The sequence below is a fragment of the Perognathus longimembris genome, chromosome 21 (genome assembly GCF_023159225.1).
Source record: "Perognathus longimembris pacificus isolate PPM17 chromosome 21, ASM2315922v1, whole genome shotgun sequence".
In the NCBI taxonomy this organism is placed as follows: domain Eukaryota; kingdom Metazoa; phylum Chordata; class Mammalia; order Rodentia; family Heteromyidae; genus Perognathus; species Perognathus longimembris.
Window position 1 is genome coordinate 45268995 of NC_063181.1, and position 27704 is coordinate 45296698.

At 40.6% G+C, this 27704-nt stretch overlaps 1 protein-coding gene across 9 annotated transcripts in view; it reads right to left on the reverse strand.

Moving 5' to 3' along the window:
* The window catches only part of Mtus1 (microtubule associated scaffold protein 1), a 157649-nt gene that overhangs the window by 40016 nt on the left and 89929 nt on the right, over positions 1-27704 (reverse strand). For 8 of the 9 annotated variants that reach the window (XM_048330560.1, XM_048330559.1, XM_048330564.1 and 5 more), the window contains 2 exons: positions 23268-23399; positions 21587-21625 (listed from right to left, as the gene is read on the reverse strand). In XM_048330560.1, coding sequence (XP_048186517.1) covers positions 21587-21625; positions 23268-23399 — 171 coding nt within the window. Of the gene's footprint in view, positions 1-8981; positions 11035-21586; positions 21626-23267; positions 23400-27704 lie in introns of those variants that run through there. The other variant, XM_048330565.1, reaches the window with a different exon arrangement.

The window sequence follows — 27704 nt, forward strand, 5'->3', positions numbered from 1 at the left end:
TCCCCACTCACCGACCTATTCTCTCACCAAGGATTTGTTAAAACCTTCCTTGACAGCACTACCAAGGTGACACTGGGGGGTAGGAAGAAGGCATCACGTGGCACAGCCCCCAGCTAGCCAATGCTTTCCTAGAACTAACCTCTTCTTGTTCCACTAGCCACCAACCTGTACAGCAGGGACAGGCCCCAGGTGGGAAATTCTACTATATGAGATGCTGATAACTAGTATTTGGGGTAGTTGAGCACAGGAATGAAGTTGTGGGGCTGGTGAGGGAGGGGACCATGGATCTCTACCATGCTAGAAAAACTGCCAATTCCCTTCTTTCTGCCTTAACTTGAACCCCCTCTCACATCTGAATGCCCTTGCAGGACAGCCATATCGAAGTTTGTTCTCTTATTGCTCCTTCAGCATTTGACCATGGGTGTCTATCATGGGATATTTCACCAAAGCCAAGCATTAAAATGTGTCTCACTGGGAAATGCATTTTCTCATAGAGCAAGTATATAGGTACATGATGCTCACCCAAGGCACCACTTTTTTTTTTCTTTTCTGTGAATGGCTAAGGGATGCCTTCCCAACACACTGGCCCTTGTTCTCAAGAAATCTGGGTAGCAGAGACAGTAATATGGTTGTATGACTTGATCATTAGACACCAGACTTCTGTATGGTGTGATTCCAAGCAGGGAAACTCCTAGAACCAATGCAGAATTCCCAGAAACAGATGGATAGACATGTGCACCCAGGGGAGACAGAGAAGATGCAGAGTGTGGCCACTACAGACAGGTGGAGTCAGCCAACATGTAAGGCAACAAGAAAGGTACAAAAGTCCCTGGAGGCCTCGCTTATCCTTAACAGTCTGTAACCCCACAATTAGGAGGGAAATGAAGCAGCTGGAAACATAAATGAGAATGAGAACATGTGCACCATGCAAAGTTTTATGTTGTATTATCCTGTAGGAGCTAGAATCATGCCAAGCAGGGTCCCACAGGCAGGACAGGAGAATCTGAAGGGACAAGAGCAGCAGCACTGAAGCCAGGAGGAAGGCCAGGCAGAGCAACTTCTGCAGTGTGAGGCAGGAAAGGTGTTTATGAGGAAGAATAGAAGGGCTGCCTGGCCAGTTGGGTCAACAGACATCAGGATGAGTCACAGGCTGCCAATAACATCAGGAGATTAGCCAGAGGAATGCATGTGAGGGCTAGAGAGGAGGAGTTGGGGACGGGATGTGTTGAAGAAGGTGTTAGGACATTCTCTAGCACTCTGCTCAACAGTCTCCAAAAATAATCTATTCTAAACTCACCTGCTCTCAAATTTAACCACCTGCCATGTATTTTAACAAGGTGCAACTGGCTATTTGCCATTGAACAAAAGATGTTAACATTATGACCTAGGTCACCTAGTATAAAGTTGTAGAAAGTCTTCTGGTGTTTACATTGTTTGCATAGTCTAGAAGGTTAATACATCATCATAAATTTAGGACATATATTTTTCTACCTCCAAGTATATATCCCATTTACTTGTTATGGAATATTTCAAGCTTTGCAGAAAAACTGTGTTTAGAGCTTTTAAATTGCCCAATACAGCAAACCTTGGGAAGAAGATGAACACATTCTAGCATTTAAATTGTACATTAGAATACAGGAATTTGTTGTAATCGGTGTGTGTGTGTGCGTGCGTGCGTGTGTGTGTGTGTGTGTGTGTGTACGGACTTGAACTCAGGGAATAAGCACTGTCCCTGAACTTTTCTGCTCAAGGCTAGCGCTCTACCACTTGAGCACAGATCTACTTCTGGCTTTTGTAGTTAATTAGAGATGAAAGTCTCATGGACTTTCCAGACCATTCTGGCTTTGAATTGTGATCCTCAGATTGCAGTCTCCTGAGTAGCCAGGATCACAGACATGAGCCACCAGTGCTCACTTTTTTTTTTTTTTCCATTTTAAGTGCAGATGAAGCTGGGTTTACTTGTCTCAAGCCTTTAATCCTACTCACAAGGCTGGGATGCAGACGATTTGAGGTTAAAAGCAAGCATGAGAAAAAATAAACAGATAATCCGAGGCTCCCAGCAATACGGTACTGTTTTCAAAAGACAACATTGTCACTAGCTTCATTATTATGACATAGTTTCTCTTCCTAAAATATTAAACACTGGCCTTCATCTGGTGGACCTTTGTTTTTCTTTGCCTTATTATTACTTAGACTTGCCAAATTTATTAGGTATGTAAGAAGCTGCTCAGTTTTACAAAGCCTGCCAAACAGTTGGATTCTTAATTTCAGCAATAGCAGCATTCAGCAATAAGGTGCCCTTTTGATTCCACTGAATCCAGTTAAGTCCAATTCTCAAACAAGAGAAGGCCTGCAAGGCCCTCTGTCTCCGATGAATTTGTTATTTCAAAACCTGTGGGCTGCGGTTTCCTGTGGTTTGGACATCCTGAGCTGGCCAGCTACTACGTCATGCCAAGCACCCATAGCCTGCAGGTCTTTTTACCCAAAATAAGAAGTAATGTGCAGAGATACTATTTTGTTTTGTGTTGTCTTTTTTCAAACTCTCACTATGTAGCCATAAACTGTCCTTGAATTCAAGATCCTATTCTCGAGTTTGAGGATTACAATTGTGAGTCACCACTTTTGGCTCTACATATACAGTACTATCAATACAATATTTTAGTTGGGCCCTGGTGCCTCATGCCTAAAATCCTAGCTACTCAGAAGGCTGAGAACTGAGGACCGTGGTTTAAAGCCACAGGGACAGGGAAGTGAGTAAGTCTCTTATCTCCAATTAACCACCCAAAAACCACAAGTAGAGCTGTGGCTCAAGTGGTGGACCACTCTCCTTGAAAAAAAAATCTGAGGGTCAGCACTCAGGCTCTGAGTTCAAGCCCCAGGACTTGCATGAATAAAATAATAATATTTTAGCTTTCAAGCTTGCCTTAAAATAAGTATCATAATATACATCATTTTAGTTAGAATGATTCACTTACCAAAACTCAAGTAAGCAGAATATTTCAGTTATTCTAATTAGTATTTTCTATACATGGCTTACCATATTTCTCTGTTGGATCCTAATGAAAACCCCATCTCCAAACACTAACTTATGGTTTAATTTCCACTTTTGTGTGAAGATATGCCATTAAAACAATTTACTGCAGTAAAACTTTAGTTGCTTGAAATAACAGTGTCTTTGAAAATCTACTCATTATTATGTGATGAGGGAAAAGTCACTTGTCACATGACTGCCTTCTTCGGGGCTCATCTATCAATCAATGTCAAAGTATTTTACCCAATATCATCCATAACATCAGTTCTCTCTCTATATTTTTCTTTCTTTTTTTGTCAGTTGTGGAGCCTGAACTCAGGGCTTGAACTCAGCTGCTGTTCCTGAGTCACAGTTCCACTTCCAGTTTTCTGGTGGTTAACTGAAGATAAGAGTCTCATGGACATTCCTGCTCAGGCTGGCTTTGAACCATGACCCTCAGATCTCAGCCTCCTGAGTAGCTAGGATTACACTCGTGAGCCACTGGCACCAGGCTACCAGTTGTTGGTAAATGCCCAATAGTGTGGTAAGAGACTAGCAAAATCATTAAATCTGACAGAAGGAAGAAGGGAGAGAGGGAGGGAAGAATGGAGGGAAGGGAAAGAAGGGGAAGGAGGGAAAGGGAGAAGAGAAAAGAGAAAGGAAAAAAAGCAGGGAGGAAGGGAAGGGAAGGGAGGAAAGCACGGAGGGAGGTGAAGAGAAAGGAGTAGGAACCATCTAGGTTCACAGTAAGATATCAAGGGTATGGTAAGTTACATGGTTATTCTTGAACTGGGCTCTCTATGTATTTACAAATGATTTGAACTCCTCCCTTTCCACACAAACTGTTAAAGATAGAAGTGTCTTTAATGCTTCATTAACATCTTTATTTTGTAGTATGAGAAAGAAATGTTATCTATCTATCTATCTATCTATCTATCTATCTATCTATCTATCTATCTATCTATCTATCTCCAGTCCTGGGGCTTGGACTCAGGGCCTGAACACTGTCTCTGATTTCTTTTTACTTAAGGCTAGCACTCTACCACTTGAACCACAGCGCCACTTCTGGCCTTTTCTGTTTACCTGGTGCTGAGAAATCGAACCCAGGGCTTCATGCATGCTAGGCAAGCACTCTACAACTAAGCCACATTCCCAGCCTGGGATTTTTTTTATAGCAGGTAAAAGCTGTCCTACTTGACAGTCTCTTCCCGAATAGTCAAAATGATTCTTATTGGTACTGCTTTAAGTATAAGAAAACATTTTATTCTAATATTTGTACCCATCCTCAATATGCATATGTGTATATGCATATGTACTACCAAGGAAATATATACATATACCTATATACATACCTATGTATATATGTATATACACACACACATACACAATCCTTTTTGCTATAGTGATCACACTGGCTCAACATAAAGAACTTTTCAGTGAATTATTTTTACTCGAGTCAAAAAGGATATGTACTCATTGAAGTTCAAATGACATTATTTGTAGTAATTTATACTAGCATTTCTGGCATCAAAGAAAAACTAAATTCTACATGGTAGGAATAGGTCTATCTAGAAAAAAAAATTCCCCTCTCGACTCATTTTAAGTGTCACATTAAAAGTTTGAAATACATCGAACTTAATACTTTGGCAAGATTTAGCCAGCCAGTGAAATCATTTCCAGGCTTCTTAGATTATTTTCTGATCCTCATCCAACACCACAAGAAACTGGACACGTTCACTCTCTCTTTCTCCTCTTTGCCACATTTAGAGGAAAAAGAAAAAAGAAAACAAAAATCTTGAGTTCATGACTATAATCTTAGCTACTCAAGAGGCTGAGATCTGAGGATTACAGTTCAAAGCCAACCTGGAGAGGAAAAGTCCATGAGGCTCTTACCTCCAATTAACCACCAGAAAACTGAAAGTGGTTCTGTGGCTCAAAGCAGTAGAGCACAAATGCTCAGGGATCATGTGCAGACCCTGAATTTAAGGCCACAACTGACCCCCCCCCCAAAAAAAAACAACAAAAACCTGAATCCAACAGTACATTTTGTGAAGATGCCACCACGCACAATATCCCACAGAACACAGCACCCCCACGCACTCCACTGTTCCCCCACTGGGTCTCTCTACTCCGCACCTCATCCCTCCCCACACTTGTTTCCTGGAAGAAGCTGCCCTCTCACTCACCTCTAGGCTATGTTCTCTCTGAGAGTACTTTTTCATTTCTTGGCTAACTCCATAGCTCCTGAGGAGCCACCTTGAAAGGCACTTCTTTTGGCATAATAGATGGTAGCTTCGTTTTCCAAGAAGCTTTTGGGAGCCCAGTCCACATCCTACTGTGATTTCCTGCTACTCTCCATCTGTCTCCTTCTGCTCTGTTGGGGGTTTGGTGTAGGTAGGGTTGCATGGGACTTAGCTCTATCCTCGTAACACCCAGTCCCCTGCCTGGCACACAGTACATATATAAAAGACAGGTATTTGTGGGGTGGAAAAGTTATTTATTTCTACAGTCTAGGAGGCAGTTTGAGGGGCTGGGGATATGGCCTAGTGGCAAGAGTGCTTGCCTTGTATACATAAAGCCCTGGATTCAATTCCCCAGCACCACATATACAGAAAATGGCCAGAAGTGGCACTGTGGCTCAAGTGGCAGAGTGCTAGCCTTGAGCAAAAAGAAGCCAGGGACAGTGCTCAGGCCTTGTGTCCAAGCCCCAAGACTGGAAAAAAAAAAAAAAAAAAAAGGAGGCAGTTTGGAAGCAAGGAAAAAGCTAACGCCATAGAACAAACACGAAACCCCTCAAGAAAGCTCAGTCAACTCTATGTCAATCTTTGGCCTTTTTCTTTTTTTCTTCTAATAAGAAAATAACATTTTCAAGTGCTTCAACCTAAATGCCTGAAGTGAGGATAGAAATGAATATAGATTTCAATTGATTGGTTGTGAGCAAATGAAAATGAATAATAATTTAAGGATGACTCAGTCTGATAACCAAGTAAGAAAGAAACATGGTATCATGAAGAGACATAGGGGAGTCAAGAGGACTCACTGTATTTGAGAGGTAAGTAAGATTAATTTACAGATGTATTCATGTATCTGGTGTTATAAAATCTACAATTAGGAAATTCATAGAACTTGAGGGTCAGGTGAACCTTGGAAAGGATGTCACCCCATTTGCTTACTTTGGGTCCTGTAATGCCAGAGGAATGAATCTATTCACTTAGTTACTGGTAAACCCAAGACTAGGATCTGGACTCTTGGATTCAGGTTAATAGCACTATCACTAAGGCAACCACAACACTGCTTTATTCACTAAGAATACATAGCTTGTTCACAGATCATTAAGAATAAATGCAGTGGCCTTAATATCCATTCTTTGACGATATCTCTGACTTTAAAATGATATAATATGGATAATTTCCTAAAAGATTTTTATTGGAGGCAACTATACTTACGATTTTTACATAATTCTGCAATGCTTCTCTCAGCCAGGCACTAGTGATTCAGATCTGTAAGTCTAGCTACTGAGGAGTCTGAGATATTGAGGAATGAAGTGTGAAGCCAGCTCGGGCAGGAAAATCCATAAGACTCCATCTCCAATTAATCAGCAAAATGCTGGACTATAGGCATGGCTCAAATGGTAGCACACCAGCTATGAGCAAGAACTTCAAGGGAGAATAGGATGTTGAGTTCCACTTCAGTACCAGCTCACAATAAATTCATAAAATGTTTCTCCCGCACAAAACTCTTTTCTCCATCACTACTATTCCCTGTGTCTAACAGAATTATAACAACATTCACAGCTGGAAAAATATGCACAGTAAAAATTCTGAACGGAGCCCACAGGTTTTATACTAATCTCTGCCTCCTAACTGTGTGCCCTGTGGCAAATTCTCTTCACTGGACCTCAGATTTCCTGTGTGAAGTAGACACAATCTCAGCTATGTGCCTTCTAGTTCTAAAAATTGTGACTACGAAATAGTTTGGAATATTTTTTATAAATTCAGAAAACAAGATGTGTCTAAAAACATTGACGGTAACTAAACACTGACAAATAGAGCCTTGTGTCTTTTGCTCAAGCTGGCTTGGGAAGCTGTCCACCTCACAAAAATGCCGCAAGCAACCTAAAATGTCAAACAATAGAAGGCTAGTTAAGGGGTTGAGATGTGGATCAAGTAAATTCAATCCCCAGTACTGGGGAACAAGGGGAGAAAAGGCTGACTAAATTAGAGCTCAACCAACAACAGAGTATTCCGGACCCATTGAAAATAATGAAGGGGCTGGGCTTTGGCGGCTCTGTAATCCTAGCTACTCAGGAGGCTGAGATCTAAGGATTGTATGTAGTTCAAAGCCAGCCCAAGCAGCCAAGTCCATAAGATATTTATCTCCAATTAACCACCAGAAAACAGGAAATGGTGCTGAGGCTCAAAGTGGTAGAGCACTAGACTTGAGCACAAAAGTTTAGGGGCAGCACCTAGGCCCTGAGTTCAAGCCCCATGATCAACAACAAAAAAATAAAACTAAAATAATGAAGAGAACATATGTTTCCTTTCCATATAATAAAAAAAATGATCATAGAAGACCTATCTACATTTATAGATGATTAGAAAATCACAGAAACCAGGAGAGTGGATGCCCCACAGGAAGGACAGAAAGCTGGGGTTAGAAAGAGGCTCACTCAGGATTCTATACACTTCTGTGCGGTTTGATTTACTTTTCACTTAGAGGATGGATTCTGATTATTTTTTAGACTGTTTAAGGTTAAAAAGCCATTTTAGACTCTAGAAATAAGACTGTTTGTCTTATTTGGGAGGATGCTGAAGGATTGGACGCAGAAGCTCACGTGTCCACTGGGCAAAACCCCCAGCCACCAACTTTCCACTGTCTTTTTTTAGGCCTAAAAGAATCACGGTAGCCTCTTAGGGTTGGGTGGGGTGAGAGCAGGCCATTGTACACCCCTCCCTCATCTACCTTCAGCTGTCAGCTCAGAGCCACTGGGTGAAACTGGCAAGCTGGACAGCCAGGTGAAGGGGAGTTAGGAAACATGAGAAAGATGCTGGGGGTGGGGGTGGGGGGGTAGGGAAGGAGAATTATCCCACAGAGAAGCAAGATAGATGGGGGGGGGGAGTGAGCGGGTGGGGGGGAGACTAAACACAGCTGAAAACAATCACTAGGGATAAAGGATTGATGAGCCAAGCGGAAAAACAACAAGGCACATGCAGGCTGACATACACAGAAAACAGAAAAAAAAAAAAATCCATAAACACCCTGTATTTACATCCCTGTGAAACAAGTCCACACTAACCAGCCCAAACCAAACAACTGATTTACCATCGTATTTATCACCTAAAACAGCAAATCTCAGAGTGCTTAAAAAGACAGAGTTCATTTCCATCTTAAGGTACTGATATATGAAGATGAAAAGACAGATACAAACATAAACATTACATCACACACAGTGTTCTGTGGCAGTGCAGCTTTTTACTATTAAGATTGGAAACAAATTGATGGCTCAGTACCTCTTCAAACACGAGGATGTTTCATTTTAGAACTGTTTAAGAATCTTTTTAGTGGGGAATAAAATGACAAAATGAAAAAACTCTCCTTCCATCTCCTGTTTTTAATGGAAAGAGATAGATTCTCCACGCACTCAATGTCTTATCCAATGTCCTATCTTCCCAAATCATCTTAAGGAAAACGTCATTTAGCAAGTGTTGATCTGTATAGATGTTGGTGCCAGAGGAAAAGAGCCAGGAAGCACCAAGGCAACAACAGATCTGCATGACACAAACACAGTCACTCACTCCTGTGCAGAGAAAAAAAAAAAAAACTGCTGCTTTTCACCCAGAACGCTCCCTGCTCCCATCCTCAGGCTCTGCCTCCCCAGGTCCCCAGCCTCTGAAAAATCAGCCCCACTTCTGCAACTTAATCAAGATGTCCCCAGTGCAACACTGAACGGAGCTCTTAATGCAAGACCAACCTGTGTGGAAAATAACAGTGCTTTTCCTAAACCCAGAAGGGAGCCGAAGGTTTCGAAGCAATCCTTTGGCAGTCAGTCGGACGTGAATGGTGGACAAGGAGAACTTGGGAGATAACAGCATGTCTTCAGAGCTGGTGAAAGATTTCACAGAGGATGCCGGTGCCATGCAGTCTCACATGCTGCCTTTCAAAGACTGTCTTCTCCGAGGCCAAGAGACACAGCAAGAGAAAACATGCCTACATAGCTCTTGTCATTCCACCAGAGACATGCAATCAGGAGCAAAACCCCAGAGCTTTAGCCAAGGGCTTCTGGCTTCCCTTTCCACTCCTCCCAGATGTTGCTGAAACAAATGCTCTTCCTTCTCAGCAAGATCGGCTCTTAGCAGATCCGGAATCAGGCAGCCTCTCGGCTACACCCCAGACAAGGGACAAGGGATGGGCTCCTGTGGCTCCCAGCAGAGATGAGAAAGGGGGAGGAGAAAGTGGGTGGTCTTAGCAGCTTTATGTAACAGCCAATAATTGCCACAGATCCTTTTAACTACCTCATGTGCCTAGTGTTTACTTAATAATTTAGAAAATAAAAAGCTCCATGAAAGTAATCTGATTCAAAAATTTTTAACTCATATATGTTTACACTAATCACATTGAGCATTTTTTCTTGCAGATTATTTTACCTGTAAAACTGTATGTCCACCTTGGATTAGGATAAAGCATAAACAAAAGTTTTCAAGTAAAAAAGTATTTCTACTTCTTAATAAAATTTCTATTCTAATATGCCAATGACAGATTGACAAAAGGTTAGAGCAACTCTTATCTTCAATAAACTACCAAAAAAGCCAGAAGTGGAGCTGTGGGTTAAATGGTTGAGGGTTAGTTAGCCTTGAGCAAAAAGAAGCTCAGAGACAGTCCCCAGGCTTGGAGTTCAAACTGGAGGAGGCAAAGGCAGTTTCACTCCTGGGTGTAACCTAGTGACTCCAGAGGAATGCCAGTCAGGCAATACTGGAAGGACCACAACCACTGCATTTATGCAACTTTACAGCTGGGGCTGGGATGTAACACAAGGTAGAGCACCCACCTCACATGCGTGAGACCCGGGGTTGTCGACAAGCACTCAAAAAATCTTTTTTTTTTAAATTTATCATTTGAGGGCAAGATCTATCTATATAGCCCTAGTTGGTTTCAAATTCATAATTCTCTTGCCTCAACCTTCCATGTGATGATATTATGCCACCATACCCCTGAGGTAATCTCTTATGGTGAACTTCTGAAACCAGGAGTGTAAGTAGAATTTGGCTATGAATATTATTTACTGGTATCTACCGTCATTTCAGTAGTTTGTAAAAGCATATTAACCTATTATGTCCAAGACCAAAAGACAAACATATGAATAAATATAGGAAAGTTAACACTTGTAATATGCTCTCTGAAAGTTAGTTTTACTAAACCAAGAGTATTATAAACTCAACCTTTTTTTTGTAAATTTGAAAAGTACCACAATACATTGTTTATTAAGATGTTGGGTTTTTAATGCCGAAATTAATAGCCATAAACAGGTTTACTAAATGCTGTTAAAATAGACAGGAAGCATTTGTTCTAGAAATTCTATAGAACATTTGAGTGTGCATAGGGATGGAGAAAATGGACTAATCCCTCCCTCGTCAGTGAGCTCCTGTCAGCCTGTCAAGTCAGAGGCTGTGAATCAGAGAGACCCAATAGAGTCCCTGCAAGAAAGATCTGTGGTTGCACTCATACAATGAACCTCTAACCACACTGCTAAAATAATCAAGGAGTTGAAGTGAAGAAAACATACTTCTGGGTGTTACCTTTTACTTTATCCTAACAATTTCTCCCCAAATTTTGAATATTAAAAATAGTCATAATAGTTATGGCATGTAGAAATGTTCTATAATCTCTTCCTATACTCCCCCAAACCTTTTCAAAACCAAGCTATTAACCAGCATCTGAATTATAAATATCAGTATTTGAATTTATTATTTAAAATTATACCACATAGATGGGCGCTGATGGCTCACCCCTATATCCTAGCTATTCAGGCTGAGGTCTGAAGATCCTGTTTCAAAGCCAGCCCAGGCAGGAAACCCTGTGAGACTCTTATCTTCAATTAGCTAACAACAGCAACAACAAGAAGCTAGAAGTGGAACTGTATATGTAGCTCAAATGGTAGAGTGTTAGCCTTGAGCACAAAGCTCAGGGACAGTGCCCAGGCCCTGAGTTCAGGCCCTAGGGTCTGCCTGCGCACCCACACGTGTGCGCACACACACACACACAATAATGCCACACCTATAGAGCCAGAGCATTTTATTTCTGGGGGAGCATTTGTTAATACTAAAGAGCAGGAAACTGTAATTTTTTTTTTAAAGCCAGTGATAAGGAAATCTCAAAGACAAAAGCTATTCTTGTTGGGGCTGGGAATGTGGCTTAGTGGCAGAGGGCTTGCCAGTATGCATGAGACCCCGGGTTCAATTCCTCAGTACCACATAATAAGAACAAAAACAAAAAGCAAAAGCTGTTCCTGTAAGGGCTCCACATCCAAGTCAATTCTTTCCCAGACACCATCTGCCCCCTGGTGGTCACGAGAACAAGTGCACCAAAACAAAGGGGCTGTTCTGGTTATCCAGAGCAATAAACAGCCAAAGTTTATGGCCCATTCCTGTCCTAGGAGCTCTCCTACACATTTTAAATCCACCTGTTCACTTAAATAAGGGAACAAGCAATTACTTTAAGACTTCAATTATTTTACACCATACATACTTCTAGGGGAAACAAAGATTAAAAAATGGTTCAAAAATTCTTTGACTAATCAACTCTGATAACTTCTACATTTAGTTTCTAAAGGGAAGAAATGACTAAGATTGAAAGTGTCCAGACTTGTTCTATTACCAAGTTCTCATCTGATTTAGGGTGAACATAATGAAGATTGCTGAGGATGGCAGAGCGGAAAAAATTGAAGGGTGTTTTGGTCCTTAACATAGAATAGTTTACAGCTATTTAAAAAACAGACTTATTATTTGGTAGTACAGCAGAGCTGATATTAGGACAAATGAAAAAGTAAACTATGACTCCAAATTTTATGCAATATAGAATTTCAACTTTAAACAAAAAGAATTAAAGCAAATATATCAAAATACCAGCAATGACCTGGGAGATTGATTTTGTTTCTCTATTTCCCTCTTTCATTTTAACAGAGATCTTAGAGGCAATAAAAATAAGCCTTCTCAAGCTGGGTGCCCGTGGCTCATGCCTGCAATCTTAACTACTCAGGGGGCTGAGATCTGAGGACCACTGTTCAAAGCCAGCCCAGCCATAGAAGTCCATGAGACACTTATATCCAATAAACTACCCCCAAAAAGCTGGAAATACCGCTGTCGCTCAAGTGGTTAGAGTGCTCGCCTTGAGAAAAAGCTTAGAGACAGCACCTAGGCCCTGAGTTCAAGCCCCAGGACCAACACACAGACACACAAAAAGCCTTCAAATAAGTTTGAACATTAGAATGGTTTCATAGAAAGCCTATCACATGGGCCTAGTTTGTATTAATGAGACAAAGAAAAAAATAATTTTACAGTCTTAATTGAAGGTGATGCCAGTGTCTATCAGGTCCATATGTGTCCAATAACAGGAATCACAACTGTATTCCATTTGATCATATTGTAGAAATATCCTGGCTTTAGTTTTAAATCAATTATTTAAATGATGTTATAATTCTAGACCTTGTAAGTATATGCTGAGGAAGATACTTGTTTAATATTAGGAAACGTATTCAAAGTACAAATGATTTGTTGTTGTTAATGATCATTAGAAATTGAAGGATTATAATTTAAATCAACTGGCTTGTTCTGAAATTCAAAGATCTCTATCTAACCAACCTTCCTTAGCCTAATACAGAATGTCTTAGTCTTTACCTTCTTAGTTTCCCTATCACAACAGCTATTGCAATTGTTCTTCATTTTTATTCTTCATCATCTTTAATGTAAAATGTTGAAAATTTTTTTTTTTTTTTTTTTGCCAGTCCTGGGCCTTGGACTCAGGGCCTGAGCACTGTCCCTGGCTTCTTCCCGCTCAAGGCTAGCACTCTGCCACCTGAGCCACAGCGCCACTTCTGGCCGTTTTCTGTATATGTGGTGCTGGGGAATCGAACCTAGGGCCTCGTGTATCCGAGGCAGGCACTCTTGCCACTAGGCCATATCCCCAGCCCTGAAATTTTAATCTAGTTGTAGATTGTTCAACTCAAGGCTCAAATTTTTCATAAGACCTTCTTCCTTAGTAGGAAGATACCTTGTATTGTAAACACACAAAAATTTTTATAAAGACAGAGAAAAGTTCAGGAGGCCATTAGGAAACAGTTAAACTTTTCTAATCTATAAGATTCTAATATCTTGGTAGCTTCTCTCCTGTACACTGATCCCAATATTGCAACACAAGGATCCAATAAAGGTTTTCTTTGATGGTCTTTTAACTTGTAATTATCAACAGCAGAGCTGGCTGAGGTATTATATGAAAGGTAGACAAAATCCTGAGGTTTCCAGCTCCAATTGTGACAGTAGAATTCCAGGATGAAATCATGAGCTGAGAGGCTTAGTGATGCCCAAGGCTCAGAGATAGAACATAAGGAAGTAGATGAAAAAGTCTGGAATGTAATGGATGGCAGAATCAGAAAGAAGCTCAGAGATGGTGCAAAGTATTGAGAAGGTGAGAGATGATGCTGAGGTTGCAGGATATGAAGTCGTGAAGACCTGAAGAGCCAAGACTATGAAGCATGCTGGGCCCAGACACTAGATGAGTTTGAAAAGGATGATAAAAGTTAGGATCAACAGTCCTGAGGCCCAAAGCACACCTGCTCTAATACTACCCTCTAGTTCTCGAAGCCTAGAGCCCGAGCCTGTGGAACTTCTGAGGGTCATGAATGCTAAGAAAGCTGCCTCTGGCTTGTATGTAATTTTTATCCATCAGGATAGAACAAAAGAGCCCTAAGCCAGCAGGCTGTGATAATTTCAATTGGCACCATGTCCTTTGAGTTCATTCATGTTTCATGGCAGGATTTCCTTCTATTTTAAAGCTGGAGAATATTCCATTATATGAATAAACCGTATTTTCTTTTTTCACTCATCCATTGATGGATATTTAGGTTGTTCTCAGTAATGAATTTGGGAAAACAAAGTATCTCTTCTTCATCCTTTATTTGGTTTGGGTAAATAATCACTTACCAGCTTTATGTTTTGTAAATATTTCCTCCCACTCTGCAGGCTGCCTGTCATGGTTTTGGCTGTTTCCACTCATCTAATTTGACTCTTATTTCCTTTTATTTTTTATTTATAGTTTTGAGTCTTCCAATTAAGTCTTTAATTCTGTGGAGGTTATTTTGTGTAAGGGACTGAGATAGATTTTAATTTCCTACTATTGCATGTGGACATCCACTTTTCCTAGTGCCATTTTTGTTAGAGGGACTGTTATTTCCCCATTGTGTGTTCTTGGCACCCTTTTCACAGATCAGCTAACCATATACACAGGGATTCACTTCTGGGCTACTTCATTCCCTTAGTCGAAGATGTCTATCTTGATGCCACCATTAAACTGTATTAATTGCTGCAGCTTTGTAATATATTTTGAAATCAGGAGTTGTGATGCTTCCAGCTTTCTTCTTTCACAAGACTGTCTTGGCTGTTTGGGGTCCTCCATGGTTTAGGACTGCCTTTTCTCTTTCTGCAACAAGTGCCACAGGATTTTTATAGGGATTGCAAGTATGCCTATTTACTTTCTACTGTAGATCTGTCTCTGTCTTGCCAACTTGGAAGTGCTCAACATATATATATGTTTCTGGTGCTGTCTCAGTTTGTTATTTTCTTATTAATATCATTCCTAATGATTTTGACAAAGTGTGGATATGACATTTGTTATTCTATTTCTTCTATAAATGGTACTGGGGCTTAAACCAGGCCTCAGACTTTTTTTTTCTACTCACAGCTGGGTACTTTACCACTCTTCAGCCCAACTTTTTTTGGGGGTGGGGGGTAGGGGCTGGCTCATTGAAAATGGACTTTTCTGCCTGGGCTGGCTTTTAACTATGATCCTCCAGTTCTCAGTTTCCTGAGTAGCTAAGATTTCAGGTGTGAGCCACTGGTGCCATAATTATTATTAATCTGTTCTATTATATTAGTGCTCCTAGAACAGTATTTTCTAGTTTATATTTTTAGTGCTTTAATTTTTCATCTTAATACTAATCTACCAAATACAATTGTGTGTTATGTGGGAAGCGACTAGTTAATGCCAGAGACAGCCATTGCTTTCTCCCCCTAAGAACACCAAGTTTGTATCCTAGTACAAGAAACAACTGGAAACACATGCTTTCTGGGACCTGCGACTTGACTAAAAGTCTCTCAGCTTAGAATCCATGGCCTTGATCTGAGTTATTCTCCGCTGCAGTCCACTTTGCAGTCTGCATGTGCTCCAAGAAAGATGGGATTCCCAGCAGTTTGGAAAGCAAACTGCTCCTCCATCAAGCAATGTCTTCTTCCTACTACTTAAAGCCGTCAAAGTAACTCTGGAGACCACCTTGTTCCTGTTCTGTTCCAGTAATAAGGAAATAAATCCCCTGAACAAATGGTCAGCCAGGTCACATCTGCAATGTGGGATTGTGTTAACTATGCCTAACTTTTTCATCCCCTGCCCCCAGTTCCTTCTATGTAATCTGAAGCCAGTGAGTGTGCTCTAGAAGAGATTATGCAGAAGAAAAAAAAGATACACTGAAGTGCTATCTTCTCATGGCTACCATGTACCAAATCTCATTTCTCTGCCCTTTCACCATGTCTCTTATTTGGCATATGCTGGTGAGGGGCTGGACCTAACTTGGGACTCCTGGGCTTTGGGCCTAGGGTCTATACACTCGGTTTTGAAAAGAGCCATCTGGCCTCAAAGTGAGAGAGAAAGTAATAATCGTGAAGGCGACAAGGAAACAGAGGCAGAGGAGGGGTAGTCACAGCACCTCCTGGGAGCAGGCTTGTAACTCTTGCCATTTCCCAACACTTGAAAAAGGAGAGGCAGAACACCACCCTACTCTGAGCTATCCTTACTAAATGGGCGTGAGAGGAACAGGATGGACATTTATATCCTCAGGACGGCACCCTGGCACCTGAGACTGATGAGCATGTGTAAAACAATCAGGGAGCAGTATAAACACAGATCAAACCTCTTACATCCCCAGCCGTATCCCTGTGTGACAGAATGAAGGCAAGAAGGGCATGGCCACTTCTTTATAAACACCTAAGCCAGGTTTTATTTAGAGGCAATGTTGCCTAGAATCGCGTAGCACCACGACCTTTAAATACATTACAGCAGGCAGGCCCCAGGAGGACAGTTCCTGGCTTTAAGTGGTCTTCCCTCCTTGCTGTCAGGATTTTTAAATAACTTCCTGGAAAAGAGCTCTGAAATAAAGCACTTGGAAGGGTTAAGAACAGCAGCAGGCACTGCCATCCCACGCTCCTTCGCAGCATCAGCAGCTTCCATGCAAGAACCTTCACCACCAAGATCCTACTGTGTAAACCTGGTCCATACTCGGGATTATTCCCCAAATAGTCCCACAGGCCAACTCTGAAACTGGAGACCTGGAGAGGATTAGCAAGTGACCCAAGGTCAGGACACAAATAGAAAGTGGCAGGACACAGATTGTCACCAACCCCTGTACCTCACACGCTCTCTCCCTGCTCTTTTCCACTGCCTTCCAATCCCAGCATTTCTCTACAGATAGTACACTAGCAAACTAAAGCAATGATGTCACACTTTGAAATATTATGTTGCTCCAAAATTTTAAAAGAACATCATTGTTGGGCTGGGAATATGGCCTAGTGGCAAGAGAGCTTGCCTCATATACATGAAGCCCTGGGTTCAATTCCCCAGCACCACATATACAGAAAATGGCAAAAAGTGGCGCTGTGGCTCAAGTGGCAGAGTGCTAGCCTTGAGCAAAAAGGACGCCAGGGACAGTGCTCAGGCCCTGAGTCCAAGGCCCAGGACTGGCCAAAAAAAAAAAAAAGAACATCATTGTTGAGCAGGATTTAGCACAAAGCCAGGACTCTTGTATGTTGTTTTCAGGGCATAGATTGACATGAAGCTTTTGGGAAACAAACCAAATGAAGTGATTTTAACATGCATATGCTCTGATTAACTGATAGTACTTCTAACACTCTCTATGGCAAGAAACATCATCGAACTTGAAAAGTGATCATTGCAGGGATATTCATTATTTTAAATATAATTCAGAAGTAAGCCCTAAATAATAAAGAAAAGTGGATAAATACCACTGCGTGCTAAATGTGACTGTCATTAAAAGTGACTACTAGCCAGGTGCTAGTGTCCTCTTAGCTACTTAGGAGGCTGAGATCTATAAGATAGTGGTTTTCTACCCATCCTGGGAAGATAAAACTCCACAAGACTGCATTTCTTGCTTCAACTACCGTGGGCAAGAAACCTGACTGGTGGAGACCCCGTGTTCAAACCCTGGAACTGGCACTCCTCTTCCAAAAAAAAAAAATAAAGGACCATATATGTCAAATGACAAAAGGGTAGTCTATTTTGTTTAAAATTTACATATGATAATAAAGGATCATTTCTAAAACTCTATGTGCTATCTTATTAGTGAATTGTAACTTTCTTCCTTTCCTTTTTTTTTTTTTTTTGCTTAAAAAATAAATGGCCTCAGACCCATAGTACAATTATTTGAAATTTAGTGCTCAGCGAAAATGCTAGCATGTGAAGGCAATGTCTTTTTAATATCTAAAACATAACTATTTGCCAGAATATTTGCAGAATATTACCCAACAATTTTCAACCACAGAATAACACAGTAGAGAAAACCTTTCAAAATTGAGCTATTCTCTCATTCAGAAAAGAAAGCCATTGTCAAAGAGGTTCAGAAATCCACACAAAGTCATTGGCTCCTTGAACAACATTTTTTGGGATCAAGCTCAAATTCTTCCAAAAATAATTGCCCAGCATATTTTTCTCATTAGGTTAGCATTAATTCCAGGTCAGTGTTGTCATAAAAATAACCAACAAGTAGCAGAACCTGGCATAGGCATGCTTATGACAAGAGAAAATACATGAACATACCAAACAATCTAAACTGTAATATCAACTTCTTAAAAGATACCTTTTTTAACTTCAAATATTACAGCGTTGATTAAATCATGTTAAAATATTAGTGGATAATTGGAGACAAGCATTCAAAAAACACTCAGCTCACAAGATCAGTACTTCCTTCATTTCTTACTTAATTGGGAATTAATTTGATCACTGATTTTGATAAATCAAAATCAATCTAAGGTCACTGAACAACTTAACAACTTTCCTCTACAGTAGAAAAAGGAGATATATGTTGAGGATTATTATTTACTATGCCTGTCAGGAAATAGACTTTATCACAGTTCACATCACCCAGACCTGAATGCAAGGTGGTTTGACACTTAACATCGATTCAAATAAATAGCTTAAACTACTATGATCAGGTAAGCAAAAATAGCTACCAAAGCACAGAAAAAATGTCACACATAACAACTAGTACTCTTAAAAAATGTCATGTTCAATTCTGTGTGGTGAGTGGGAAGGCAGCCTATAGTCATGATTACAATGCCCAATACCATCCACATGTACAGATTCAGTGCCATCGCAATCAAAATCCCTCAGATTTCTTCACAGAATTTGACAAGCTGATCCTATAATTTGTATCAAAGTTCAAAGGATTCAAAGAGCCTAAGAGTCTTGAAAAAGAGGAAAGCTAGATGAATCATGCTTCCTAGTTTCAAACCTTTCTACCTCACTATAATCAAGCTAGTGGGGTGCAAGCAAAGACAAACATGCAGATCCATGGACCATAACTTAAGAACCCCAAAATAAATCCTCATATTTTCATAGCCAATTATTTAAAACAAAGATGCCAAAATATATCAATGGCACAAACAATAATGCTTTCAACAACTGAGTATCTCCATGAAAAAGAATGAGGTTGGATCCTCTATCTCACACCATATTTAAAAAAATAACTCAAAATGGTGCTGGAAGCCAGACATTCAGAAGACAGATGCAGGAGGATAGAGTTTGAGACCAGTCTTGGCCACATGTTGACTTTCAGGCAACCCAGGGTATTGGGCGTGGGGGAGGAGGGGATAGAGTAGGGTGTAATTCAGTGGTACAGTATGTGTGAAGCCCAGTACCAAAATAGAGAGACAGAGAGAGAGAGAGAGAGAGAGAGAGAGAGAGAGAGAGAGAGAGAGAGAGAGAGAGTATGTGTGTGTACCAGCTCTGGGTCTGGGTGCTATACCTGAGTTTTTGTGCTCAAGGCTAGCATTCAACTGTTTGAGCCACAGCTCCACTTCCAGGTTTTCTTTTTGTTGGGAGGGGGAAGAGGGCAGGAGGACGGTGATGCTTAATTGTAGATAAGAATCTTACCTGGGTATAAATGGTACAATTTTAAGAGTTAAACCTACAAAGATCTTAAAGGAAAATGGGCATAGATCTCTATGACCTTTAATTGTGTCTCTAAATGATCTCTCACATCCAAGCAAAAGTGACCAAAGGTGTTGTGTTTTTTTTAATAACAACAACAAAAAAAAAAGTGGCTCGTGCCTGTAAACCTAACTACTCAGGAGGCTGAGATCTGAGGATCACAGTTTGAAGCCAGCCCAGGAAGACAATTCCATAACACTCTTATCTCCAATTAACCATGAAAAAGCCAGAAGTGGGGCTGTGGCTCCAGAAGTACAGCACTAGCCTTGAGCCATAAGAGTTCAGGGACAGTACCCAGACCTTGAGTTCATGCCCCGGGACAAGCACCAAACTAAAAAAAAAAAATAAGGCAAAAGATTTGAATAGATACTTCTCCAAAGAGATACACAGGTGGACAGTAAGCACATGAAAAGATGCTCAATTGTAATTATAATTAGCTCACAAGGAAATTAAAACCAAAACAACAAAGACCACTTTATACCAAAGAGGGCAGAACAAAAAAGACAAAAATCAAGTATTGGTAAGAACGAGGAGGACCTAAACCCCTCCTACACATTGCTGGTACAGATTTCTGGTACAGTCTCTTTGGTACAGTGTTGAAGTTTCTCAAACTGTTAATACACCAAGAGTTCACATACCCTTTCTGATCATGGTTACTGATTTTTTTAACATAAGCAAAGCTATCTCTTTCTCTAGGATACTAAGAAGCGCTAGAATTTTACAACAAAATAAAGTAATTCCTTTTACTTGAAATTAGAAAAGCTTTAGTAAATAAACCTACTTGCAGCCTGTCAACATGAAATCATTAGAGAAGTATCTTTCAAATCTTTTGCCAAGTGTCCTCTAGCTGGGAAGTGGTGCTGTGGCTCAAGTGGTAAAGTTCTAGCTTTGAGCCAAAAGCTCAAGGACAACTCCTGGGCCCCAAATTCAAGCCCCAAGACTGGTGCAAACACATACAGAGAAATACAAACAATTTTTATTTAACTCCCTCACATTCCACTGCCTTACTAAACTGAGGTGATAGTTCATTTGATAGGGCATTAAAGATACTAGCATCCTCTTAAGTGATGTCATTATCCTATTTGCTTTCCACAGGGGATTTATGGATTACTATTTCCTGCCTAGGCTTCCCTCGAGACATCACATCATGTCCTCAATCCATACTTCTCCCAAGAACATGCAAAACTAACTTCCTTCCTTCCTCCCTCCCTCCCTCCTTCCCTCCCTCCCTTCCTCCCTCCCTCCCTCCCTCCCTTCCTGCCTGTAATTGTGATTCCAGCATTTCTGTGCCTATCTGGTAAGCTCTAGAAATGCAAGGCTCTCCCTCCTTTTTGGCTCACACTTCATCCTAATCTGCAAGAAGTAGCTTGCAGTCACTGTGCTAGGGTAGGGTGATAGAGCCTTTCTCTCTTTGCCTCACTAACCTTGCTGCATACAGAAGAGAGAATGTGGGTACAATAGGGGAGACCTGATCAGCTACTTACAACACACAGGAAATGTAGTGAACACAGCTCCCTAAGTGTTCAATTCTCAGTGCCAGTGTGGTTTAAATGCTGGGAGTTGCAGGATGTCTTAGAAAAGTGTAAAACAGTAATAGACATGACTAGGGTTGAAGTGATAAGAGCACTTGACTACCAGCATGAGGCCCAGAGCACCCCAGTAGTGAGAGTAATGAACACACACACACACACACACACCACACACACACGCACATGCACACTAAAACACACAAATGTAAGATGCTGAGCTGACAAAAAGCTGCTAGATCTTACGGCTAATGATCAAACGAGACCATCCAATTCAAGACAGCACTTAGAGTAACATTGTTTTCCATTTCATAGGGGATATATTAAGAGAATAATATTTAAACTAAAATTATGTTATCCATAAAATGACTTTACATATCCGATGACATGTCAATTACAAACCAAATACTAATGCTTTGCTGGCCCATGTCACAAGCAGTTTTCACATCTCGAATCTAAAATTCTACTTATGGGCATACGAGAATCACAATGATTCTTAAAGACTTAACATGGCTTTACATAAAGAAAGATTATTTTTTCTCCATCCATATTCAGAATGGTCACTTACCTGCATTAAAGGCTGTAAATAGACTTTTTCTTGAAGGACCTGAAATGTAAAAGAAATACAAATTAAAATACATATATTACTTGTTGAAAATCTCACATGCACCCACTCCATTTTGTAAATAGAATTGTTATATTTTCAAAACAATCCATTGACCCCTACATCTTGTGTTTCAGGTAGGAAATAGGCAATCAATTTTTAACCAAATATAATTTTTAAGTATAATATCCCAAATATCAAAATGATAGGAGTGGTGAATTTATTACCCCAAATTAAGTTTACTAGTTCTAACAGGAGAAGCCAGAGTACTTTTTCAGTCAACAACAACTGAAGTTCCTTTTTTTTTTTTTTTTTTTTTGGCCAGTCCTGGGCCTTGGACTCCGGGCCTGAGCACTGTCCCTGGCTTCTTCCCGCTCAAGGCTAGCACTCTGCCACTTGAGCCACAGCGCCGCTTCTGGCCGTTTTCTGTATATGTGGTGCTGGGGAATCGAACCTAGGGCCTCGTGTATCCGAGGCAGGCACTCTTGCCACTAGGCTATATCCCCAGCCCTGAAGTTCCTTTTGGAGGCTGATCTGGATATTGAACCCAGAACCCTGCACATGAATGAAGATAAGCAGGGGTAATTTTTTTTATTTTATCACAATCAATAAAAACTAGTTTCACATGCCAATGATAGCCCAGCAGAGATGACCATTTGGTAGTTCAAATAGATTTGACAAAAGGAGACTCTGCTGGGCATTCAGGAAATTTTTTCCAGTATCTTTTTCCTATTTTTTCCTTAATCTCATAGAAAGCTAAATATTGATAAACACTTGCCAGGATAAGTAACCTCCACTGCTACATAATCATTACATAGTTGGAAATGACTATGCCTAATTTTCATAACATATAAACAAAACAGTATTTCTATGCAGAGAAAAAAAAAATCAAAAGGCAGTGCAATGCTAATTGCTGGTTGATGAAAATAAGACTTGAGTGGCACATGCCCCTGTAATCATAGCTATGTGAAAGGTAGAGACAGTGCAGGTATCCAATGTGTATCCTGGAGGAAGGGAGACTTCATAACACCCCCCAGAAAAAGGAATACATCATAGTGGCACATTCCTGCCATACCAAGTATGACAGAAATAAAAATGGGAATCATGGCCCAGACTAGCCAGGGGAAAAAAGAAAGATCTTAAAAATTAAATAATGGGAAAATAAATAAAATAATTGGAATAGAAAAAGGGATGGAGGCATGGCTCAAGCTGTAGAAAGCCTACAACTGGGAAGCCCTAAGATCAAATTATTCTTAGGAGTTATTGCACTTATAAAGTGTCACAAAACAACTCAAACGCAAGAAAGATCAGATGTGCAAGTGATAAACAGGCATGATGAAGCAAGGGGAAAGTAAATCATTCATTTTCAGTCCTTTCTATGTAGAGCATTATAATAATTGAACACTACAAGTCTGATTTGTTCATTTCACCTGATACCCTTGTCTACTTGATTTCTAGAGATCAGGTGGTTAAATGGAAACAACTGGTTCTCTGAGCAACAACTCAATGTAAAACAGACATTTATATTTATAGATCATTGTTAAATACACTAAAAATCTAACTGTCCAAGTTGAACAACCTCCTACCATACCAGCCAAGAACCTTAGAAACCATGCGGTCATTCCAGGAACACAGAGCACCATACCTTTTGGAGAGGTTTTCAGCAAGTGTACGTGAGCTCTGGGTACAGATGGCTTCAGATGTAAGGATCCGGAGCCATTCTGAAATGTTGCTTTTGGAGGTTTCTCCTCATACTTGAGGACAGCAGCATTACCAGCTGTAAGAAGAGAGAAAAGCACATTCTGTTTCATAAATCAACACAAAGAATTACCAATCTTTCCTATTTTATTCCTTCCTCCCTGAATCAGTTATGTTCACTAAGCACCTGTCGATCATTAGTGTTGGGATCTATGAAGCAGAAAGTATGACCAACAGGACCTTACATTCTACTTTTCCTGGTGTGGTCCAAGTTTATTCATCTTGTCCAGGACAGCATTCATCCCAGATAAAAGTTAGGAGACCAATTCCATGGCCATCCATGCTATGCACCTAGCCTATTGAAAGGGCACCCACAGCGAGTGTCCACCTCACAGACAGAGGACAGTTCAATCACCATAGTTGGTGATTATGCAAGAATGACCAACTTGTTGGTAGCAATAAGGATAAATCTGACTCTAAGCCCAGATGCTTAGTAGTAGATATATGAGCAAGGTGCTGGTGGCTCACACCTGTAATCCTAGCTACTCAGGAAACAAGAGATCTGATTATCACAGTTCAAAGCCAGCCTGAGCAACAAAGATTGTCAGACTCTTTTCTCCAATTAACCAGCAAAAGGCAGGACGTAGAGCTGTGGTTCGAGTGGTAGAGTGCCAGCCTTGATTTAAAAAAAAAGAAGCTAAGAGACAGTACCTAGGCCTTGAGTTCAAGCCCTACTAACAGTATACACACAGACACACACACATACATAAAAGCAGGACTAGAGGCATGGCTCATGTGGTAGACTACCAGCTGTTAGCAAGAAAGCCAAGTGAGATCTCAAAGCCAAGTTCAAGCCCCAGTACCAGCATGCAAACATACACACATGGATTCACTCACATACATGCGCACACACAGAGCAAGAATGCAGACAATGTAAAAAGCCCGCTCTACCAATCAGACTTTTTTTTTGCTGGTTTCTTAATCTTCAAAACCTAATTCTAGGGCTGGGAATATGGCCTAGTGGTAAAGTGCTCTCCTCGTATACATGAAGCCCTGGGTTCAAGTCCTCAGCACATATATAGAAAAAGCTGGAAGTGGTGCTGTGGCTCAAGTGGTAGAGTGCTAGCCTTGAGCAAAAAAAAGCCAGGGACAGTGCTCAGGCCCTGAGTTCCATCCCCAGGACTGGCAAAAAAAAAAAAAAATCTAACTCTTCAGTTCTATTGTGCTATACAACATGTAGTCATGCATTTCTTAATTACCAACCCGGACTCCTCCCTCACTTCATATTTCTAGTAAAGGGCCAACTCATCTGCAAACACACTTTAAATGTGAGACAGCTAGAAAACGTTCACTAGGATAAACTCTAGCAATTCCTACAACAATGTTTGTAGATGTCACAATCAAACCTCATAACGACACGGTAGTGTTCTCTCCATCTTCATTCAGTTTCTGTGCCAATTACTGTTCATTCTTCATATGCCCAGATACATTCCTAATATTAGTTCAAATCAACGCAGAGACTTCCCTCTGGCTGACAACTTCTGTTAATTCCTATCCTCCAATCCTCATCTTCCCCAGAACCTAGGCACTTGGTCTTTCTGAAGTTGGCTGGAAGCTAACAGAAATGACAGTATTAAAACCCCACTAGCCAAGTGCTGGTGGCTCATGCCTATAATCCTAGTTACTCAAGAGGCTGAGATCTATGGATTTCAGTTCAAAATCAGCTTATGCTGACTCTGATCTCCATTTAACCAGTAGAAACCCAGAAGTAGAGCTGTAGCATCAGCCTTGAATGAAAAATCTAAGCAAGAGCTCAAGGCCCTGACTTCAATCCCTAGTGCCAGTAGAATGAATGAATGAAACTCTACTACTATGAAATTTAACCTAACATTCTAGAGGATGGATACAGTGTGACTCCATGGTCTTAAAATGATAGTAGCAAAATTTCATAGAATTTATTTTTTAGATTTTCACAGAAAATACATATCAGGTTTCAATGAGCATTTCAATTTATGCAGAACCAAATTCAATACAGCAAAAAATATGGTAGTCTTAGCCATGTTTTATAGCAATCAATTGTAGTTGGGCTTTCCCTGAAGCAATTTTTGTTATGCTCAGCAGTAAATAAGTCACTTACTGAGATTTTCTCAAATAATATAAAATTGGATGATTCTAAATGCATGCTTCTCTAAGATTTAGACACAAGACCTCTAATTTCCAAAGAATTTAGTAAAAAGGCTAGTCAGAGAAGCAAAGGACACATAATATGCATGCTGCACGTAGCTACTGGCTGAGGCACACACAGGCCTTGTCAGGTAAACAAATTCTCAGGCTCAATGGACTAGCACCAGCTCATCAACTTCAGGATATCCAGGAGTCAAAACTCTATGCTTCACTTCTCTCTGGGAAACACACATATAGTCATGTGTTCATATGAAAAATACCCCAATAAATGATATATACTCAAATCCTAGGATTTTCTAGGTGTATATATATATCCCTTACTAATGGTAAACACAAACAGTGATAAGCTAAACATCCTTTTATGACCCAATCCTTAAATGTCTCTCTCAGATCTAGAATGGCTCTATGCTAGATGCTCTACTGCTTCTTAGCAAACCCCACTAGAATGATGTCTATTGTTCTAAAGCATGATACCTTAGAAACCCTTTTTCTTGCCCTTTATGGTAGCTCGTACGTACCATGACAGCAACTTTGATGATATCTCAACCATTCTTCATTCAATCATAATACCCAGCTGATAAGCTTTCCAGTGGCCATAACACAATATAAGAAAAAGCCAACAGTGCTGAACAATGGGATGGGCTCTACAACATCCAAGCTCTGGTCCTGGCTTGGCCACAGCCGTGTGTGTGTGTGTGTGTGTGTGTGTGTGTGTGTGTGTGTGTGTGTGTGTGTGCTTCACCACTGTACATATGAGTGGCAGGTATGGAAATCTGCCACACTGACTTGGTGTCCCACTGATTATGGCACTCAATCCCACGGAGACCAGATTCACACTCAGTCAGATGCTACAGACAGTTGAGTCAATACTTGGAATTCTACAGCTGGCCACCCACCTAGGTCCCAGTTCTAATGTGTAGTTTAAAATTTCCCAAAAATGTATAATGCCAATGTTTTTCCCCAACCATCTCAATTAAGCTACAATAACAGATTCTCTGGAATCATTATTTTCATCTCACCAGGCAAAATGTGTTGTCAGTGAAATAAGACAGATTTTTAAAAATCTAAAAAGAAAATTAAGCTATTGTCTTATAAAAATCTGAACAGAAGAGAAAATGTACTAGTAAAGGGTTTCTTGTGGTTCTAGAATCCTACTTGTGCTAGCTAGCATTTACCAGTTTTGTGCATTTCTTACTCTTTGGGCCAGGCCATCTGTCCACCTGACTTAAAAAAATCAAGTTATTACCAAGTCCAAACTTTCAAATTTCAAAAACCAAATGATGGGCACCCGTGGCTCATGTCTGTGATCCCAACTACTGAGGGGATTAGGAGGACGACAATTTGAGGCTAGTCCATGGAAAAAGTTAACAAGATCCTCATCTTAACCAACAGCTGCGTGTAAGGGTATGTACACACCTGTCACTCCAGTTACACAGCAAGCTTCTAAAGGAGGATCATGGTCCAGGCCATCCCAGGCAAAGTAACTAGGAAAATAAATGGCTTAGGGTATGGGTCAAGTGGTAGAGCACCTGCCTAGCAAACGAGTCCTAAGTTCAAATGTGAATACCACCACAAAAAAAGAAGAAAGTCTCATATACACCCCAGGAAAACACTAAAGTGACCCGCATATTTCCTTATTAAATTGTCCATTGAGAAGAGTATAGGTACTGACATGTCCTGTAATGATGTACAGTTGGCAGTATAAACTGCTCATATCCCATCCTCACCACTGGCCAGCATGATTACCAAACACAAAGCTTTCCCTCTGAAGCTAGAAGAGACTGAGAAATCGTCAACACTGTATAGCTTATCCACTGACCATTGTTGACCATGACCACTGGCTATTCCTGTAAGAAAAGAGACCTGAGGACCAATGAGGCTCATCCTTGCAGCAGCTTAAATCACTTCAACTCAAAACACCCCCCAGCAAAATGATCAAGAACTCTTATTGCATTGAAGAAAATGCAAGAGGTCAGAGGTATTTGCCATTGGGAGGCACTTGGAGCTGATCCCCACTGCCTGCACTTGATTCATTAGATGGGAAGACTGAGGCTAAGAGAGCACTGTCCACCTCCACATGAGTTAGTAGAAAAGTGGGATGAGCCTGAGGTGAGTGTTCTGTGTCTCACAGGTCTCAGCCCAGGATGGCACCAGGTGAAGGGAAAAAGAGTGTTCCATTCCTCTGCTTCTTGTCTCTTTA